Here is a 20,718-nt window from a genome sequence, read left to right as displayed (position 1 = left end):
TTGATGGGTGATATCGGACTCACCATTTTGGTTGTGAAGAGCCAAGGGATGAGGAGTCAGAGAGGAGGGTGTGTTTCCAGCCTGAGAGAGGCCTCAGTGTCCTCCTCTGTAAGTTAGAGATGTATCAGGATTAGGTTCGGCTGTGAGTAATGGCAAATCCCCAAATAACTGGCATAAATATGATAGCATCATATTTCTCTCAAGTGAAGTTCGAGACAGGTTGGTTCATTGTTCCGTGGAGGTAGGGACCTATGTTCCTTTTACCTGTTGGTCTCCCAGGCATGGCTTCTACTACCAAGGTCACTTCTTGGTCCAGGATGGCTGTCCGAGCGCTGTCCATTTACCGCCTCATTCCAGCTGGCAGGAAAGATGAGGGGAGAAGAGGGGACCATGGGCACGTGATAGGTGTCTTTAAAGAAACGTCCTGGAAACTCACACATAATTTTTGCTTACATTAAATGGGTCAGAATGTAGTCACAAGGTGCATTCTCATATTGCACAGGATACTAGGAAATGAATTCTTTGTTCCAAATGGTCATGTGCTCATCTAAATATTAGATGTGTCTGTGGAGGAAGATGTAGAAGATGGATATTGAGTGGAAGCTGGACTTCTCTCACTTAGGGGATGCTGTCCCTCATGGTTGGGTGTGGCTGTGTTTTCTTTTTAGGGTTGCACCTGAGGCATATGGAGGTTCCCAGGCTAGGAGTTGAATTGGAGCTGCAGCTGCCAGCCTCCGCCACAGCCACAGCAACACCAACACCAGATCCAAGCCACATCTGCAACCTACACCACAGCTACGGCAACACTGAATCCTTAACCCACTGAGCAAGGCCAGGGATTGAACCCACATCCTCATGGATATTAGTTGAGTTCTGAATCCACTGAGCCACAATGAGAACTCCTCATGGTTGTGGTTTTTAAATGAGGTCATCCCCGGGAAGTTCTTAACACCGTGCCTGGCCCAGAAGGACGGCTGTCTTTGATCTGCTGTGTGACCTTGAACGTGTTGCATTGCCTCTCTGGGCTTTGTTTCTCACCTCTGAAATGAGAGTCTGTGGGTTGGAGTTGGACTCACGTCCCTTTAGCTGAGGCCCTAGTCTAGAGGTTGGCCAGGAGAGGGCAGTGTAGGAGAGGAAAAGGGAGTAGAGGTGCCCCTGGAGAAGGACTAAGCTGCCCCGGCAACCCTCGGAGCCCTGACTGGGATCTGCCGGCTCTGTCCTGCTGCCACCCGCTCTGCCCCGCTGCCATGCAGTGGGTGAAAATCAGTGTCTGCACAGCAACTGGGACTTGTATCACCTGACATTTGATAATATCACTAAATAGTAATGATTACCATCAGTATGAAGACAGAAATGCTGTTATGGAAGTTTTGGAAGATGCAGTAAAATATAAAGAAAAATAAAATCGCTATTGATCACACATCAATGATTGACATTTTGTGGCATATGTCTTAGGAGTATTTTTCCTAACTATTCTTCACATCTGTGAATATGATACCATATTATATGTAATAAATACTTAACACAGCATTAAGTCTGTACCCGTCAAATGCTCAGTAAGCATTTGCAGCGCTTCACATATAGGCACTCATTTAATATCTCCGACAGTCATGCCAGGTCAGGCTGTGTTATCGTCACCATTTGTGCTGAACTGGGATGCATTAACAATGTGTCAGGCCCATCTTTTCTGTGTCAGAGACACTCTCTGGCCACATCACATTCACTGGCAGCATGATGCAGCATTCCATCATGGGACTTTGCCCTCATCGCTTCATCCAGGACTGACCTGCCGGACTGTGGGGTTCCTTGCTTTTCATTATTTTACAGCTCTGATGAATATCCTTATGCAGACGATGTTGTTGAGGTCCAGAGGGGACAGCATTTATTCATGGGCTCTCAGAAAAGCAAGACAGAGGCAGGGGGGGAACCCAGGATGCCCACCCTCCCACCTGGGTGCTCGCCTGTCTCATGCCCTGTAGAGGGCACCAGTGTGCCCACCTGCCCTTGGCAGATGGAGAATGGCCAGGGTGCTCTGCTGAGTGGGCGTTTGCAGCCATCCTTGCGGAGATGCCCGCCTGCCTGGCTCCCGAGGCAGGTTTAGCTGTAGGATGCCCTTCCCTGCAAAGCACCATCTGGCACCAAGTTTACTGTCTTTTCTTAATTAAAGTTAGCATTGACTGTGTGAAAGCTTTTCCTGGTCTATTCGCCAGTCATCATTGTGTGAATTTTATACTGACCCCAAATCACATTTTCAGAACTTAAAATTAAATAGCAGTTAAAAATGTCAGCAGTGGGAGGTGCGGCTGGAGTAGGAAGGAGGTGGTGGGATAGAGGGTGGGAGCGTTGGCTGGGCTCACGGAGGAGCCAGCCTAGGGCTACCGGCCCCTCATCCCCTGCACCTTGTCCTGAGACTGCCAGCTCTGGTCCCAGCAGTCTCCTTACAGTTCTGTACCCTGGTCCTGCTCCTCTTGTCTCTAGGTTTTTCCACCTTCTCTTCCCTCAGTCTGCATTGCCCTTCCCCCCATCCTCTCTAGACCAGCTCGCATTGGCCTTTGGGCTCAGTTTAGGAGCCCCTCCCCCAGGATGCCCTCTTCATCTGCAGCGAGGGTGGCCCCTCCCCTGTGCTGCCCCATCACAGCACACCCAACACCTCTCACTTCCCCACGGCTCCCCCACCCTTGCCCCGGTTCTGGTCTTGCTGCTGTGGACAGACCCAAGAGAAGCTGGGAGTGGGAGCAGAGCAGACATGGGTTTTGCTTGGTTGCTGGGAGGAGACCTGGGGACACCATGTGGGTTTCTGGCTTGGGTGGAGGGATAGGTGGTGCTGCCCTTCTCTGAGAAGCAGGGGAAGCCTGGAGTCTTCCTTCCAGAGCTGGGAGCCCACCCGAGGCTTGCCTAACCCACAGCCTGTCTCTTTCAGCTTCGAAATGGAGCCCCCTTCACCAGACTCCCGAGCGACAAGCTGAAGGCAGTCATCCCCCCTTTCTTACCCCCTTCCAGCTTTGAGCTGTGGAGCTCGGATCGGTCCCGGATATGTCACAATGGGAAGGCAGACCCCATGAAGACTGTGCTGCCCCAGAGAGCCAGCAGGGGCCAGCCCGTGGGCAGTGGGAACACAGACACCGTAAGTTGTCCACCTGACACGCTTTGATGTCACTCACTGCTCACTGATGTCGTGATGTGCTGTAGGCAGACCCACTAATCTAGAGGAGTTGAAGCTTTTTATTTTCTTTTAAATGAGTGATATTCTTTTGTCCAATGAAACCCTAGAAAGGAACTTAATATGTGAAGAGATTAAAATGTTGGAGTGAATGAAATGAAAATGGGAGCCCCTCTCCCTCGAGCTCCAAGAAACACAGTTTGAAGACCTGATCTAATCCAAGCTTCCCTTTCCTAGATGAGGAAACTGGGCCCAGAGAAGAGAAGTCATTTGCTGAAGTTCACCCAGCTGGGTGGGGGCGGGGATGCTGGGACCAGAAACCAGGTTCTTGGCCTCTCATACATTATTGCACAGGTCCAGGTCCAAGCTCAAACACTGGGAGGCAACTGTATGTGCCACTTGTGTTTTCTTGCAACCAGAAAGAGTGTGACTTCTGCCCTTTTGACCACAGTGGTTTCTGACTTGGTGGCCCTCAGTGTGTCTCTGTCATGTACTGAGGTATTCCCTCTCGAGGTGGGAGCTGATCTCCTTATGTGTGGGACTATAGACAATGTAGATACAGGAAATGGGCAAACTGAGGACAGGATGTGGGAGCTGACCCTGCGGCTCTGTGTTGAGTGATTGGAGAGAAACTCAGGGCTGCCCTCTCTGTCTGTGAGACGGGCCTGACCTGGAGCTTACTGTTGCCTCCCCGAGCTGTCACAGGGCAAATCACTAGTGGGACATTTAGCACCTGGCACCTGGAGATGCTCGAAATGGATGGAGCAGCTCTCTGTTAGTCCACCACGTGGGAGGAGGTGGGTGACCCACAGGAAATGGTGTCACAGGGGCTCAGCCTGAGCTCAGGGTCAGTCGGGTTGTCAGCAGGTAGCTGTGAACTGCCATCCCTTGGGGGCCTCCCAGCAGGCTGAGCACTGCGGGCAAGGATGTGCCAGTGGAGGCAGACATCGGCTGGGATGGCCCAGCTGGACTCAGGTCACTCCCCACTGTGATCTGTGCATCCAAGGGAGTAAACAGCAAACCCTAACTGCGATATTCATCTTATTCTTGCAGACTCCTGTCAGGCCTGTTAAATTTCCATCTCTCTCCAGAAGCCCGGCCTCGCCCGCCAATTCTGGAAACTTCAATCACTCACCTCATTCCTCTGGTGGCTCCAGTGGGGTAGGGGGCCTAAGCAGGCATGGTGGGGAGCTGCACAACCGCTCAGGTAGGTACCCAGGCAGGCCCGTCCTGGGATGGGGGGAAGATTCCTTGGGGCTGAGGGTGTGAACTAGGGACAGTCCTAGAAACCGCTGCAAATACTTCGTTTTTCTCCTTGACGTGCCTAAAGGATTTTTCAGTGAATTCACAATTCAGAGTTGCTTTTATGCATTTTCTTAGGGGAAGGGAGTTGGGAGTGGAGAGCATGGAAATAGTCTATAATGCTTTATTTTCTTGGAAAATTTTACACTAAACTAAGAGTAAATCATGGTGTTTTGTGGTATTTAAAATCCTTGAAGGTTACATCTTAGATATCTTCTCATCCTGACCCTTCACTGAACAGATGAGGAAACTGAAGCTCAGAGTGGGTGACAGATTTGCCCAGGGACACACAGCAAGTAGGGGACAATTAAGACTCATAGCACTTTGCTGTTCAGCAGAAATTGACACAGCATTGTAAATCAACTACAGTTTAAAAAAAAAAAAAAAAACTTAAAAACTCAGAGCCCAATTTCCCCACGGTTATTATGGGCTTGTGGCATACTTTCTTTTTCTTTAACTTTTTCACATCATTACATTTATTTACCATATTCTTTCAGCAAGTATTTGTTGACTGCTTATTAGATGTGAGCAATGTGTAGGCAGTGGAGCACTTAGCAATGAAAAAATTCAAAATCGGTTCTCTAGGAAGTTGTATTCTGGTGTAAAAGATAATTTTAAAAATATGATTATAGTAAATTAAAAGAAAAACAAAACAGAATATCAGAAGAGGTAATGAGACTGGTTACAGGATACTTTCTAGTCCTTCCTGAGGGCATCCAGGATTAACTAAAGCTATCTTTGCAGCAAGATACCCCGCCATTATGTAAGGAATGCATGCTTCTTGTGGAAAAGCCTGAAGACTAGAAAAAGCAAAAGACAAAAAGAAAAAAAAGAGGAGTTCCCTTTGTAGCTTAGCAGGTTAAGAACCTGACATAGTGTCCGTGAGGATGTGGGTTCAGTCAGTCCCCGGCCTAGCTCAGTGGGTTAAGGATCTGACGTTGCCCCAAGCTGTGGTGTAGGTTGCAGATACAACTCAGAACCAGTGTTGCTGTGGCTGTGGCATAGGTCAGCAGCCTGCAGCTCCGATTTGACCCCTGGCCCAGGAGCTTCCATATGCTACAGATGTGGCTGTAAAAATAAAATGAAATAAAATTTTTTAAAAAAGAAAAAAAAAAGAACTATTATCTTGCCCACTAGGGATTATCATTAACACTTTGGTATATATCTTTGCGAGGTGCTTTTATGCATATTTATGAAAGCAGAATAATAATTTATTGAGCACTTAGTGTGTGCCAGGTACAATGCCCTTTCAATGCATTATCTCCTTCAGTCCTCCCACAGCCTGTGAGGGTTTCCTCTCCACTTTACAGAGGAGGGAACTGGGGCTCAGGGGAGTGAAATAAGTCACCCAGGGTCACACAGCTGTGAAGTTGCAGAGCCAGGCCCTGCACACAGGCTGACTTCCAAGTATAGTCTATTCTGTAACCTTTTTCCTTTTTGCAGCCATTACCATGTTTTAAACACCGTTTAATGTCAATACACATGTATCTACAGCATCTTTTAAATAACTAAACAGCCTTCCACTCATATGAGATTTCAGAGTTTTAATTAGCCAGTTGCCTTTTGTTGAACACCAAGGCTGATCTAGATTTTTTTGCTCACGTAGATCCCACTCTAAGGAAGGGCTTAGAGCTCTGTGCTTGCACGCTTGCTTAGTGATTTGCTTCATGTACGCTCCCTTGAATCAAGGTGGGAGGGATCAATGGGTTTGCCTGTTTTTGAAGTTTTGCATTTTGCCCTCCAGAACAGCTCTGTTTATACATGTGAAGTATTTAGCAGTGCCTGGCACTTAGTAAGTGCTCTATAAATGTTAGTTATCAGTGTACTCCCTCTGATACCCTCCCTAGCTCTGGATAGCATCACTTTCCCCTTTTCCTTCATAATAATTCAAGGTTGCTGGTAGGTTTTGGGAAACTGGGAGAGGGAACGTGGCAATCAGGATTCCATCAGGATTCCATCAGGAAAGCTGACATCCTGAGTTTTATGGACTGAGGAAGTTATTGACACAACTGTGGGAGTAGCTGGGGATGAAAAGATCCAGAAGAGAAAGCTGGATGGTAACGGGGAGCCCTGGCGTGGCAGTGTGTGCAGCTGCTCGAAAGTGCTGCAGAGGGGCTGCTGTGGGAATCCAGGGCCCGCATGGTGTCTGTGCCTGCTGGAAGCTGACCAAGCTGGCATGGCTCGGGGGCAAGCGAGGACAGATGGATTTTAGCTGCATCGAGTCTTTCACCACCTCTTATGAGGACGCCTTTGAAGCCTGATGGCCATCCACCTGCTGGCTCTCATGCACAGTCCTCCTGTGGTCAGCCCTGACGCAGAGTCACGCAGGGAGGGGTCTGGGAGACGTGGTTCTGGCTCAGCCAGGTCAGCGCCCAGTGTCCACCACCTGTACTGTAGCATTCTGGACCCAGGGCAGTTATTCCTCTTCCTGTTTCCTCAGGTGGCAGCATAGACAGTGTCCTGTCCCAGATCGCTGCCCAGAGGAAAAAAGCAGCTGGATTATCCGAGCAGAAGCCCAGCCATCGGTTGAGTCCTGTTGGGCCAGCACCTGGCTCCAGCCCATCCGAGCTCCCGGTCTCCCCGGCAGCAGGCAGCAGTGTTCCTGGTGGGAAGGTGATTGTTCTGTGTCCGTTTCCTCCTGTGATGCTCACAGATTCTGTCCTAATGTGGCCTGAGTGCTGGGGGACACGAGTGGTACCACCATCACGGGATAAGTCTAAACTGGCCCCTTCCAGCCGGCCACTCCTGGGCTTCGAGAAGGGTGGTGGTTGTGGGGATCACACACAGTTCCCCCAGCACCCCATGCCCGATCTCCAGGACAACTCCAGGTGGAAGAGGTGCTGCGGTTGCGAGGCACTGCCTGTGTGAGATCAGGTTCTATAGCCCTGTGCTGGTCATCTAGCCTCCTTGTTGCATGTGTTTTTTTCGTTGACTTAGAGCAAAAGGACAAGGAGTGATTGCCTGGGTTCAAATCTCAGTCTCACAGTCGAGCATTTAGAACAGGGCTTGGAACCTGGTGTGCCTGTGCAAGTGTCAGCTATTACTGTTGAGAGTAGGAGCAGTAGTATTTGTACTCCTGCTTTATTCACCCACCGTTCCCATCTTTGGAGCATCTTCTCTGTGCCTGGCACTGCGAGCAGAGAGGATCCAGCAGTGAACCAGAGGTTTGGTGACCATTCTTGGGGTGTCACTACAGACCCAGCAGTCTCACATGGGTGTGGTAGGGGCTGTCATAGAGAGGGGAGGATGCTATAGAGGGTACAGATGGGTCCCTGACCAGGCTTGAGGGCATCAGTGACATCTAAACGGCGATCTGACGGAGAAGGTGCCATATGAAAGGAGCAAGGGTGGGGTAGGGGTGAGACTGTCCCAGGGTGAGGGGACATGTGCAGCACTCCAGGGGTGAGGTCATGGTGTAGGAGAGTAGCTGAAGGAAGGTGGGCAGGATAGAGTCAGGGCCTCACCTCTTTGATCTGGCACCATTCCTCTGTTAATGCAGCCCCAAATCTGTCACCACATTTTTAGCCCCTGTGGGGTTTGCAGTGGGCAAGAGCCCCCCTGTGCCTCTCTGGGAGGAGCAGTCTTTTAGTGTCTTTAGAATCTACCCCTTCCACCTCTTGAGCTCCTCTGCCTGGGTTGGTTAATGGAGTGAGCCCCAGAGTGTCCTAGTCATGGGTATAAACTGGCTCCTTTATCAGCTGTTCCCCAGGAGGTACCCCCAGGGGTATAGCATATGTTTCCTCCTCTGAGAGGCTCCCGAATCCAGGCAAAGCCCCTCTCTTCACCTTATTTTCTCCATGTCTCCTGCTTTCTCTCAGGGAAGAGTTAGATCATCTGAAAGCCTCATCCCTGGACCTTTGCCCCGAGTTGCCTCCCGAGATTGATGTTTTAATGGATGTATGAGAAATGGTCTTTATTTTCTACCCCATCACTGTTGGTTATATAACTCTTTTTGTTATTCAAAGGCTGTTATGCATTTGTTTCTTCACAATATAGCTCCAGAAAAAAAAATTCTCTCCATACATTAGTGTATTTTCTATTATGTTCAAAATTACTTGTGTGATAGGATTTATATAGTTAAGTTCCTTTTAGAATTCAGGAAAAATGTCTCTACTGATACACTATATATTATATTTCATCAGATAGTAAGAATTCTATAATTAGTGTATTTCTCTTTGCCTTTGCTGCTAGGAAACTCAGCTACTCATTAAAGTAAGTCTGCTAATCTAGAACTTTGTTATAGCTTTCCTCTTCTTCGTTCTCTAAAGTTTCCTGTCTATTTTGATGGTTTTATTAGATTTTTATATATTATTAGCTTCCTTTAATTGGTGTTGGAAATAGGTAGGCATCTAAGTTAAAATTATATTAACTATTACCTCACTTGGATACACCTATCAAATAATCTATATGCAAGTATGTTTTGATGAAAGAAAATTGTGTCAAAGCATTTAGAAGTTCCCTGGTGGCTCAGTAGGTTAAGGACCTGACATTGTCACTGCTGTGGCTTGGGTCACTGCTATGGCCAAGCGCAGGTTTCATCCCTGGCGCTGGAACTTCTGCATGCTGCAGGTGTGGCCGAAAAAAAGAGACCCATTTAGGAAACAGAAAACTAGGGGAACAAGCCAGTTCAATCATCACATAACAGTCTTAACATGATAATATGCTGTAACGTTAGGGAGCTGCTTAAAAATTCACTTTTCTCAGAGTTCTTGTTGTGACTCAGGGGGTTAAGAATCCTACGAATATCTGCAAGGATGCAGGTTTGATCCCTGGCCTGGCTTATTGGGTCAAAGGATCCGGCTTTCCCACAAGCTGTGGTGTAGGTTAACTTGGCTCAGATCTGGCATTGCTATGGCCATGGCATAGGCCAGCAGTGTAGCTCTGATTTGACCCCTAGCCTGGGAACTTCCGTATGCCATGGATGTGGCCCTAAAAAGATTTTTAAAAACTTCGCTTTTCTTTTTCCATACAGCCTACTGAATTAAACTCTTGGAGTAGAGTCTGGGCAATCTGTTTTTCTCGCTGCTTGTGTGTTGCAGCCAGCCCAGGCCAGGTTCTTAGAAACTACCACCTAAATCAAAGGACACAGGATGGGCTTTCTATCAAAAGCTCCAGCAGCAAAATGGAGACATGAAGTGCTTTTCAAAGACTCCCTTAGGAAGAATTAGAAATTAGTATTCAAAATATGAGCCTCCTGAATCTGGGTTTTGTACGTTGCTTAAAACAAGCAGTACCATGGTGGTGGAATATTTGTCAGGCATGTCTTTCTGATATGAAGTGTGCTTAGGAGACACAGAATGGAGGAGAGGTGGGGTCAGAGTGTGCTTCAGCACTTCCCAGATCTTGGGAAGCCCAAAGGCCCACTGGGTATACCAGCTTTCCATTCCCACAGTGGTTTAAAACAAAAAGCATTTCTTTGGCTTGCAAATATATGCCTGGGCACTTAAGTCTGGACTTAGCCAGGCCATTTTTTTGGTCTGGGGAGATCACTTACATGTTCGGCTATTGGCTGGAATGACCAGGATAATGGGGCCATGTGTGTCCACAGCAAACCTGGACATGTTCTGATGGCCACAGTTGAAGGCCTAAATTGAAAATCAATCAAATTGTGTAATCACCCGCTGCAGGAGACCATGCAGAGTTAAACAGCAAAGGGTATGGATCCAGGGAGGAGTGGAGACGATGCCATTGCATGATCAGTCTGCCACCCTGGGGACATGGGAAGTAGTTCAAATACTTCAGAGCATCCCAAATCTTATATTTAGCTGCCCTCTCCTCAGTAATGCTGCCCACAAGGTCCAGAGTATTGTGGTTCTTTGCTTTTGGCTGGGAAAGATCTGTTTTGTAGGGATATACTAATTATCTCCTGCTTAATGAGGAGCTTTGTTATGGATTTGCCTGTCTTTATAGAAAAAGCAGAAAGGGAGTTCCCGTCATGACTCAGTGGAAATGAATCTAACTAGCATCCATGAGAACGCAGGTTTGATCCCTGGACCTGCTCAGTGGATTAAGGATCTGGCATTTCCATGAGCTGTGGTGTAGGCTGCAGACACGGCTGGGACCTGACGTTGCTGTTGTTGTGGTATAGGCCAGCAGCTACAGGTCTGATTTGACCCCTAGCCTGGGAATCTCCATATGCTACAGGGGCAGCCCTAAAAAGCAAAGAAAGAAAAAAGATAGAAAGACAGAAAGAAAGAGCAGAAGGAAGAATTCATTAACAATATAGGCAGCTTATTGACAAAGCCTTTTAAAACCTGAGAAAAGGACTTCTTTTTCCACTCTGGGATGTAGTTAGCTAGAAGGAGCCTTAAAGGCTTAGCAGAAGGAAAAGTGTACCCATTTCCAGGCAAGAAAACAATTTATCTTGGACTCTGCTATTCTATATGATATGTTCAACTTTTAGCATCAGTTACAAGACATACAAAAAGGCAAGAAACACCACACTCGCAAGAAACAAGGCAGTCAGTCATCAGAATCTGTTGTAAGTGTGAAACAGTGCTGGAATTATGGGACAGGGAATTTAAAAGAACTGTTATTAATACATTAAAGGCACTAGAGGAAAATTTGAAAAGCATGAAAGATCCTATGAGTAGCAATTTCAGCAGAGAAATGGAGATTATAAGAAAGAATCAAATGGAAATGCTAGAAATAAAATACATGTAACAGAGATGCAGAATGCCTTTGATGGACTCCTTGGTAGACTTGACACAGACAAGGAGAGAATCAGCGAACGTGAAGATAAGGCAGAAGAAATTGCCCAAACTAAAACACCAAGTAAAAAAGAAGATAAAGTAAAAACAAAAGCAGAGCATTCAACAGCTGTAAGATAATATCAAATGCTCGCACATACAGGTGGTTGGAGTTCTGAGGAAAGAGGGAGAATGGTGAGGTAGAAGGTGTACATGTATATGTATGTATTTTTTTTAATGGCCAAGAATTTTCCCAGATTAATGGCAGATTCCAAACCACAGGTTCTAGAAGTTCAGAGACCACTAAACAGGATAAATACCAAAAAGAATACACTGTTGCCACATATTTAAACTATTAAAAACAATATAAAGAGAAAATCTTGAATGCAGGCAGAGAAAAAAGAAATTGCATTCAGAGGAACAAAAATAAAATTACAACAGATTTCTCATAAGAAATCATACGGGAGTTCCTGTCGTGGCGCAGTGGTTAACGAATCCGCCTAGGAACCATGAGGTTGCAGGTTCAGTCCCTGGCCTAGCTCAGTGGGTTAAGGATCTGGCGTTGCCATGAGTTGTGGTGTAGGTTGCAGACATGGCTCCGATCCTGCGTTGCTGTGGCTCTGGTGTAGGCCGGTGGCTATAGCTCCAATTGGACCCCTAGCCTGGGAACCTCCATATGCCACAGGTGCGGCCCCAGAAAAGGCAAAAAGACCAAAATAAATAAATAAATAAATCATACAAATCAAAGAGCAAAGTGACATCTTTAATGGGCTGACAGGAAAAAAGAGTCATATTGTTTCATAAAATGACTTGGAAAGTATTATTCAATTTTTTGGCATTCCTCTCTCTCTCTCTCTCTCTCTCTTTTTTTTTTTTTTTTTTTGCTTTTTTGTTTCTTAGGGCCACACCCACGGCATATGGAATTTCCTAGCTTAGGGGTTGAATTGGAGCTACAACTGCTGGCCTATACCACAGCCACAGCAACTCAGGATCTGACTCACATCTGCAACCTACACCACAGCTCACAGCAACGCCAGATCCTTAACCCACTGGGCAAGGCCAGGGATTGAACCCGCATCTTCATGGATACTAGTCCGATTTGTTTCCACTGTGCCACAATGGGAAATCCTGATAATATTTTTTTCTATGGTTGATAAAATTTGAAAACTTGCCATTAAACTCTCTGGGGTCTGACATGTTCTCTTTTTGAAGTTTTTAAATTAAGAAATAAAAATTTTAATACATGTAAGATTATTCAGGTTATCTAGTTCTTCCTGAGTGAATTTTTTATTTTAAATCTTCAAGGAATTATTCTTTTTTCAGCTAGGTTGTTGAATTTATGAACATAGAGTTATTAGTATTCCTTTATTTATTTTTTGACCATATCCATGACATGCAGAAGTTCCTGAGCCAGGGATCTAACCTGAGTCCCAACAGTAACAATGCTGAATCTTTAACCACTGTGCTACCAGTAAATAGCCAGTATTTCTTATTCTTAATTTTAGTGTCTGGAGTTAATAGGAATGCCTTCTTTTTTCATTCCTAATATTGGTGATTTGTGACTTATCTTTTTTCTTGGTCAGTCTGGCTAGAACTTTATCAATTCTATTGATGTTTTCAAAGGAACAACTTCAGTTTTTATTGATTTTCTCCATTTTTCTATTTTCAATTTCATTGATTTATGATCTTATCCATAATGTCCTTTCCTCTACTTGCCTTAAATTTGATTTTGTCCTCTCTAGTTTCTTATGGTAGAGGTTTAGATTGCTGCTTGGAGATTTTTCTTTCTATACAAGCATTTTAATTCTATAGTTGTCACGCTATGTACTGCCGTACCGACATACTGCAAATTTTGATATATTTTAATTTTAATTCCGCTTAAAATATTTTTCCACTTCTTTTGAGACTTCCTCTTTGGTCCATCAAATTATTTTGCAATCATTTAGTGTTTTTCCAGAAATCGTTGTTACTAATGTCTGGTTTAATGCCATGAGAGTTCTATTTCTATTCCTTTGAATGTGCTGATATCTGTGCACACTTATATACATATATATACACACTTTTCAGATTCTTTTCCATTATAGTTTATTATAAGATATTCAATTTAGTTCCCTGTGCTATACAGTAGGACTTTGTTATTTACGTATTTTATAAATAGTAGTTTGTATCTACTAATCCCAAACTCCTCATTTATCCCTCCCCTTTCCCCTTTCTTAACCATAAGTTTGTTTTTTATGTCTGTGAATCTGTTTATGTTTTATAAGTAAGTTCATTTGTATCATTTTTTATGTATTTTATTTTATTTTATTTTTTTCTATTTTTAGGGCCACACCCACAGCATATGGAAGTTCCCAGGCTAGGGGTTGAATCAGAGCTGCAGCTGCTGGCCTACACCGCAGCTCATGGCAACATCAGATCCTTAACTCATTGAGCAAGGCCAGGGATCGAACCCACATCCTCATGGATACTAGTCAGATTCGTTACTACTGAGCTACGACAGGAACCCCCTTTTGTATCATTGTTTAGATTCCACATATAAGCAGTTTGTCTTTGTCTGATTTACTTAGTATGGTAATCTCTAGGTCCGTCCATGTTGCTGCAAATGGCCTTATTTCATTCTATTCCTATGGCTAAGTAATATTCCACTGTATAAATATACCACATCTTTTTTATCCAGTCATCTGTCACTGGGCATTTAGGTTGCTTGCCTCATGTATTTTAAAGCTCTATACACATTTATGATGGTTATGTCTTCTTGGGGAATTGATCTCTGTACCATTATGAGTACCATTCTTTCCCCTTAAGATAAGAAACAAGGATATGTTTTCATGAGATTACAAGAAAAGAAATGACAGACCCAAAACCCTCATGATCGTAAAGGTAAAAATCCTCCACAAAATATTAGCAAATTTAATCCAATGATAAAGTAAAAGGATACTACATTTTGGCCAAGTAGGATTTATCCCAGGAATGCAAATATAGTTCAATATTAGAAAACCAATCAACATAATTCACCGTATTAACAGATTAAAGAAAAAATGCAGAAAAAGCACTCGGCAAAATTCAAACTCCATTCATGATCAGAACTCTCAGTGAACTAAGAATTGAAGAGAATTTCCTGGACCTCATATGAAATACCTGTACTTAGTATCATACTTGATGAAAACACTGAGGGCTGTCTCCCTAAGATCAGGAACGAGGATGTTGTCTCTTACTTCCAAGTCTCCCAACTCTACACCAAAAACTATAGCTAGTGTAATAAGGTAAGAAACACATTAAAGATACACAGGTTGGAAAGGGAGAAATAAAACTATCTGTATTTTTAGATGATATGATTGTCTACTTAGAAAACTCAGAAAAAATCTGCACAAAAGCTTCTAGAACTAATAAGTGAGTTCAGAAGGGTCTAAGGATACGAAGTCATATATACAAAAGTCAGTTGTGTTTCTGTACATTAGCAATGAACAATTCAAATTAGAACAGTTAGACTTTAAATTTGAAACTTAAAAAGTATAATACATTTGAAATGCATTATATGAAAATGAATTTATATGAAAATGAAATACTATAAATATAAATCTAATCAGGTATGTGCAGAATCTAAGGGTTGAAAACCACAAGACATTGATAAATCAAAGAAGCTTTAACTAAATGTAGAGGTGGAAGGCCCAATACTGTTAAGATATCAGTTTTTTGCAACTTGATCTATAGATTCAATGTAATCCCAGTTAAAAATCCCAGCTACAGTGGGTTAAGGATCCGGCGTTGCCGTGAGCTGTGGTGTAGGTTGCTGACTCGGCTCGGATCCTGCGTTGCTGTGGCTCTAGCATAGGCTGGCAGCTACAGCTCCGATTCAACCCCTAGCCTGGGAACCTCCATGTGCCGCGGGAGTGGCCCAAAGAAATAGCAAAAAAAAAAAAAAAAAAAAAAAAAAACCCAGCTAGCTCTTTTTGTAGAGATCTAGAAAGCAATTCTGAAATTTATATTATGATGCAAATAAACTGTAATAGGCAAAAGAAGTATGAACAAAGAAAATCACACTACCTAGTTTTAAGACTTATTGTAAAACTGTAATATAGTATCAGGAAAGGACAGACACGTAGGTCAATGGAACAGAACAGACAAGACAAAAATAGATCCACACAAGAATAGTCAACTGAATTTTTTTTTTCAAGGTGCAAAGGCAATTCAACAAAGAAAGGATAGTCCTTTTGGAAAAAAAAAAATAGTTCTGGAACAATTGAATATGCAGGAAAATGAACCTTCACATGTATCTCACAGTCACTGCAAAGATTAACTCAAAATAGATCATAGACTTAAATATAAAAGGAAAAACTATAAAACTTCTAGGGGAAAATCTGTGTGACTTTGGATTTGGTAAGAAGTTTAAGATATAGTGCCAAAAGCATGACGTATAAAAGGAAAAAAAAGTTAAGTTGGACTTTATCAAAATTCTCTGCCCTGCAAGAGATAGCATTAAGAGAATGAAAAGACAAGCCACAGACTAGGCAAATATTTGCAAATCATGTATCTGATAAAGGTTTTGTATCCAGAATAAAGAATTCTCACAACTCAACAATAAGCAAATAACCAACAGGAGTTCCCATTGTGGCTCAGCGGTAATGAACCCGACTAGTATCCACGAGGATGAGGGTTCAATCCCTGGTCTCTCTCAGTGGGTTAAGGAGCTGGTGGTGCCTTGAGTTGTTGTGTAGGTCACATGTGGCTTAGATCCCATGTTGCTGTGGCTGTGGTGTAGACCGGCAGCTGTAGCTCCCATTCAACCCCTACCCTGGGAACTTCCATATGCCACAGGTATGCCCCTAAAAAAGTAAAAAAAAAAAAAAGTAAAAAAAAAAGAAAGAAGAAAACAACCAACAAATTTTTAAAAATTTGTAAAATATCTGAATAGATACTGCATCAAAGAAGATATACAGATAGCAAATAAACATATGGAAAGATGTTCAGTGTCTTTAATAATTAGGGAAATGCCACTTAAAACCACAATGAGCACTCTACACCTATTATTAGACTGCCTGAAATTAAAAAAAAATTTTTTTAAGTAACAAGTGCTTTGAAAATGTGGAGCTACTGAAATTCTCATTAGTTGCTGGTGTGAATGCAAAGATGATACAGCCAGCTTGAAAAAGTTTGGCAGTGTCTTAAAAAACTAAATATAATACTTAGCATATGACCTGGCTATCTCACTTCTAAATATTTACCCAAATGAGTTTTTAAAAACTTCTGTTTATACAAAAATCAGTTCGGGAATGTTTACAGCAGCTTTTTCATAAACACTCCAAACTGGAAACATCTTATAACTTGTGAGTATGTAAATTAACTGTAGTAGCATCCGTGCAATGGGATACTGCTCAGCAATGGAAAAGAACACTCTATTGGCGCATGCAGTAACTTAAATGGATCTTAGAGGCATTATGCTGAGCCAGACCAAAAAATATACGTATCATTTGATTCCATTTACATGACATTTGGCAAAAGGCAAAACTATTGGGATGGAAGACAGATCCATTATTCCCATGAGTTGGGATCGGGGGGAGGGATTGTATAGAAAGGGACAGCATAAGGGAATTTGGGGAGGGGAGTGAGGGAACTATTCTGTATGGTACTCCGTATGTGGATATGCAACTCTATTTATCCAAACCCATAGAATTGTACACAACAGTTATTGTCACTCTATGTAAATTTAAAAAAATCAACCAGGAGCTGAGGATGGTATGGAGACTATGACAGCAGATCTAGTTGTATTATAAGTGAATGACATAATCACTGTAGGCGTTGGGAGAAAACATATGTCAAGTGGGTATTGTAAGGGTCAAGACAAAAAGAACTATCCAAACATTGTACTCTAGTTGATAATATTTTTTCTTGCAGCGTAGTGGGCTAGCAGTTCTAAAGCTACTTTACATATGCATACTTTTTGCACACCTATACATTTTACATACATACTAGAGTTGAACAAGGAACTAAATATAGATAATGAACCCAATTTTTAACTGTCAGAGATTGAATGAAAGGGGAAATGCTAGAACTAACCCTGTGGATATTGGATTGGAGTCAGGGGTGTCAGTATGAATGCATGCTTGTAAATGTATAGATAGATAAATAGACAGAGGAATAAGTATTCTATGTATGTATGTGGGTTAATATACTTCATATATTTCTTTGCTCTATTCACTAAGAGGACCTAGAAGCAGTGTCATCCCAATAATCAGGAACAGCCTATTATCCAGATTTTGGCTTCTAAATGCCATCCTTCAATCAAAGGGACCAGGGCATACAATAGTATTGGATTACAGCCCAGAGAGTAAATATCCATGAGCCCACGCTGATATGAATAAATAACTGAATAAATAAATGGAGGAAAAGGAACCACTTTTCCACACAGAAGAATTCAGAGTAATAAATGTAGAAGGAATAAGGGCAACAGTAAATCACCATTAGAATTCACAGTGGTAAATGCTTCAGAGGAGATACCACAAAGGATGTTAAAATCAGCAGGCAAAAGTTTTTTAAGTAAAGTCTAGTTGATTTACAGTGTTGTGCCAATTTCTGCTATACAAAGCAGGCAAAACTTTTAGGGAAACACAAAGTATTTAGCTCAAAATGTCTCTACCAAATATTTATTAACTATAAGGGGAAAAATAATAACTTCACAATGGAGAAACCTGATAGATACTACCTTAACTGGGTCATCAAGGCTAGCATCATCAGGGATAAGGTACTGCTACTTTGTACCTCCTGATGCACAAAGGATGGTGCTTCACCTCCGTGGTCATTGACCTCAAAATCCATAAGCACATCTAATTATGAAAAAACATAAGACAAACTGAAATTGAGGGACAGTCTGCAAATACGTGACCAGGACTCTTCAGGAGTGTCAGGGTCGTGAAAGACAAGGTAAGACCAAGAAGTTGTCGCAGATTAGGGGGGACTAAGGAGATGTAACAAGTTAATGCTGCACAAACCCTGGACCAGAATAAAGACATTGCTGGAGCAGCCAGTGATATTCTAATACCATCTGTAGTTTAGCAGATAGCATTGCCCCAGTGTTAATCTCTTAGTTTCGGTAATTATACTTTTTTTTTTTTTTTTTTGCTTTTTAGGGCATATGGAGGTTCCCAGGCTAGGGGTCAAATTGGAACTACAGCTGCCAGCCTACACCACAGCCACAGCAACATCAGATTCGAGCTGCGTCTGCAACCTACACCACAGCTCACGGCAATACCAGATCCTTAACCCACTAAGCTAGGCTGGGGATCAAACCCACATCCTTATGCATCCTAGTCGGATTCATTTCCTCTGTGCCATAACAGGAACTCCTATACTATGGTTTTGTATGATATTAACATTAGAGAAAGCTGGCTGAAGGACACGGGAACTCTGTTCTCTCTTTGTTCAGATCTTCTGTAAGTCCAAAAGTACTCACAGGCCCAGAAACCAAACTTAGAGTTAGCAAAGGCAGAGGGGGCAGGAGGGATAAATTAAGAGTATGGCATTAACAGATACAAACCACTATACATAGAATTGATAAGAAATAAGGATTTACCTTATAGCATAGGGAATTACATCCAGTATCTTATAATAACCTATGATGGAATATAATCTGCAAAAAAACTCACCCAAACCACTATCCTGTCCATATGAAATTAACACAACAATGTAAGTCAACTATTGGAGTTCCTATCGTGACTCGGTGGCTAAAGAATCCAACTAGGAACCGTGAGGTCTTGGGTTTGATCTGTGGCCTCACTCAATGGGTTAAGGATCTGGCGTTGCCATGAGCTGTGGTGTAGGTTGCAGACGCGGCTCGGATCCTGTGTTGCTGTGGCTCTGGCATAGGCTGGCGGCTACAGCTCTGATTAGACCCCCGGCCTGGGAACATCCATATGCCACAGGAGCAGCCCTAGAAAAGGCAAAAAGACAAAAAAACAAAAAAAACCAAAAAAAACAAAGTAAATCAATTATAGATCAATAAAAGTAAATAAAAAGTATTTCAGGAGTTTTTTGGGGTTTTTTTGTTTGTTTGTCTTTTTGCCATTTTTTGGGCCGCTCCCTCGACGTATGGAGGTTCCCAGCTAGGTGTCGAATTGGAGCCACAGCTGCCAGCCTATGCCACAGCCACAGCAACGCGGGATCTGAGCCACGTCTGCAACCCACACCACAGCTCACGACAACCCCGGATCCTGAACCCACTGACCAAGGCCAGGGATCAAACCCGAGACCTCATAGTTCCTAGTTGGATTAGTTAACCACTGAGCCACGACAGGAACTCCTTCAGGAGTTTTCACTGTGGTGCAGCTGAAACAAAGCAATCTGACTGGAATCCATGAGGGTGCAGGTTCGATCCCTGGCCTCTGTCCGTGGGTTAAGGATCCGGCCTTGCCGTGATCTCTGGTGTAGGTCGCAGATGCGGCTCAGATCTCGCATTGTTGTGGTTGTAGTGTAGACTGGCAGCTTCAACTCCAATTCGACTTCTGGCCTGGGAACCTCCATATGCCTCAGGTGCAGCCCTAAAAAATAAATACATAAAAATAAGATAAATAAAAAGGGCTTTTTGTGTGCAACACACAAAGGAAAATGGTAAGTGTTCTTTGGTGAAAGATTAGAAGTGACTGGTTTAGATAAAGGAACATCAGGAACAGGAAGGGCCTTCGAGGATAATGAGCCACACTTCCATTTTAGATGTGGTTAACTGAGAGATGAGGGGATTTGACCAAGGACACATGTAGCAGCTGTAGGGGCAGGACTAGGACCCGAGTTTTCTGGCTCCTTCAGTGCTGCTTTTTCCATCCCCTTCCCTGCCTCTCTGCTCCAGGGGAGGATTTTCCTGTAACTGTTCTGATAATTCCGTTTCTGCTTCACATGTTTTCTTAAGGAGATTTCATAGTCCTGGTTAGATCTCTTGTTGAGTCAACTGTCACCGTGTTCACTGTCGGGGGTGTCTGTTTGAATCATGTCCACCCTCCAAGTGATGGTTTATGTATTTGTCTCATTCTTTTCAGCAGAAACTAGAGACGAGCAAAAGGCCTCCGTCTGGAACTTCAACTACCTCCAAAAGCACCTCCCCAACCCTCACGCCTTCGCCTTCTCCCAAAGGGCATGCGGCGGAGTCCTCCGTGTCCTCCTCCTCGTCCCACCGACAATCTAAGAGCAGTGGGGGCTCCAGCAGTGGCACCATCACTGACGAGGGTAAGTGTGTCATGTCCCCATGCCCCACCCACCCAGGGCCCTGAAACCCCACCCTTTTCTCTTCACCATGGTGACCTGGCAGGTACCCTTAATGGCTATAGCCATCCTAGGGTGGGTGTTTTTTTGTTTGTTTTGATGAAAGAGAAACACCTATCCCTCCTGTTCCCTGATTCTACCTTGTATTTTTTTCTTCACTGAGCTTATATTCCTAAAAGGTACATAATAGGTTTTGAATAGAGGTGAGTTTCGTTTGTATACACAAGAATACCCATGTAGAAATACTTCTCCAACACCAGTTATGTACCTTTCCCTGAACCTTTTACAGTTCCGGATTCTGTCAGTTGCACACAGATTTAA

The 20,718-nt window shown here is 43.5% G+C and overlaps 1 protein-coding gene across 3 annotated transcripts in view; it reads left to right on the top strand.

Annotated features, from left to right (window-relative positions):
• ANKS6 (ankyrin repeat and sterile alpha motif domain containing 6) overlaps positions 1 to 20,718 on the top strand; it is a 63,212-nt gene that overhangs the window by 20,634 nt on the left and 21,860 nt on the right. For 2 of the 3 annotated variants that reach the window (XM_047768019.1, XM_047768021.1), the window contains exons 9-12: positions 2,921 to 3,124; positions 4,214 to 4,367; positions 6,903 to 7,075; positions 20,175 to 20,361. In XM_047768019.1, coding sequence (XP_047623975.1) covers positions 2,921 to 3,124; positions 4,214 to 4,367; positions 6,903 to 7,075; positions 20,175 to 20,361 — 718 coding nt within the window. The remainder of the gene's footprint in view (positions 1 to 2,920; positions 3,125 to 4,213; positions 4,368 to 6,902; positions 7,076 to 20,174; positions 20,362 to 20,718) is intronic. The other variant, XM_047768020.1, reaches the window with a different exon arrangement.

This window comes from Phacochoerus africanus, chromosome 2 (assembly GCF_016906955.1).
Source record: "Phacochoerus africanus isolate WHEZ1 chromosome 2, ROS_Pafr_v1, whole genome shotgun sequence".
Classification (NCBI taxonomy): domain Eukaryota; kingdom Metazoa; phylum Chordata; class Mammalia; order Artiodactyla; family Suidae; genus Phacochoerus; species Phacochoerus africanus.
Note: the sequence above shows the minus strand (reverse complement) of the source record. Positions and strands in the feature narration are given on the sequence as shown.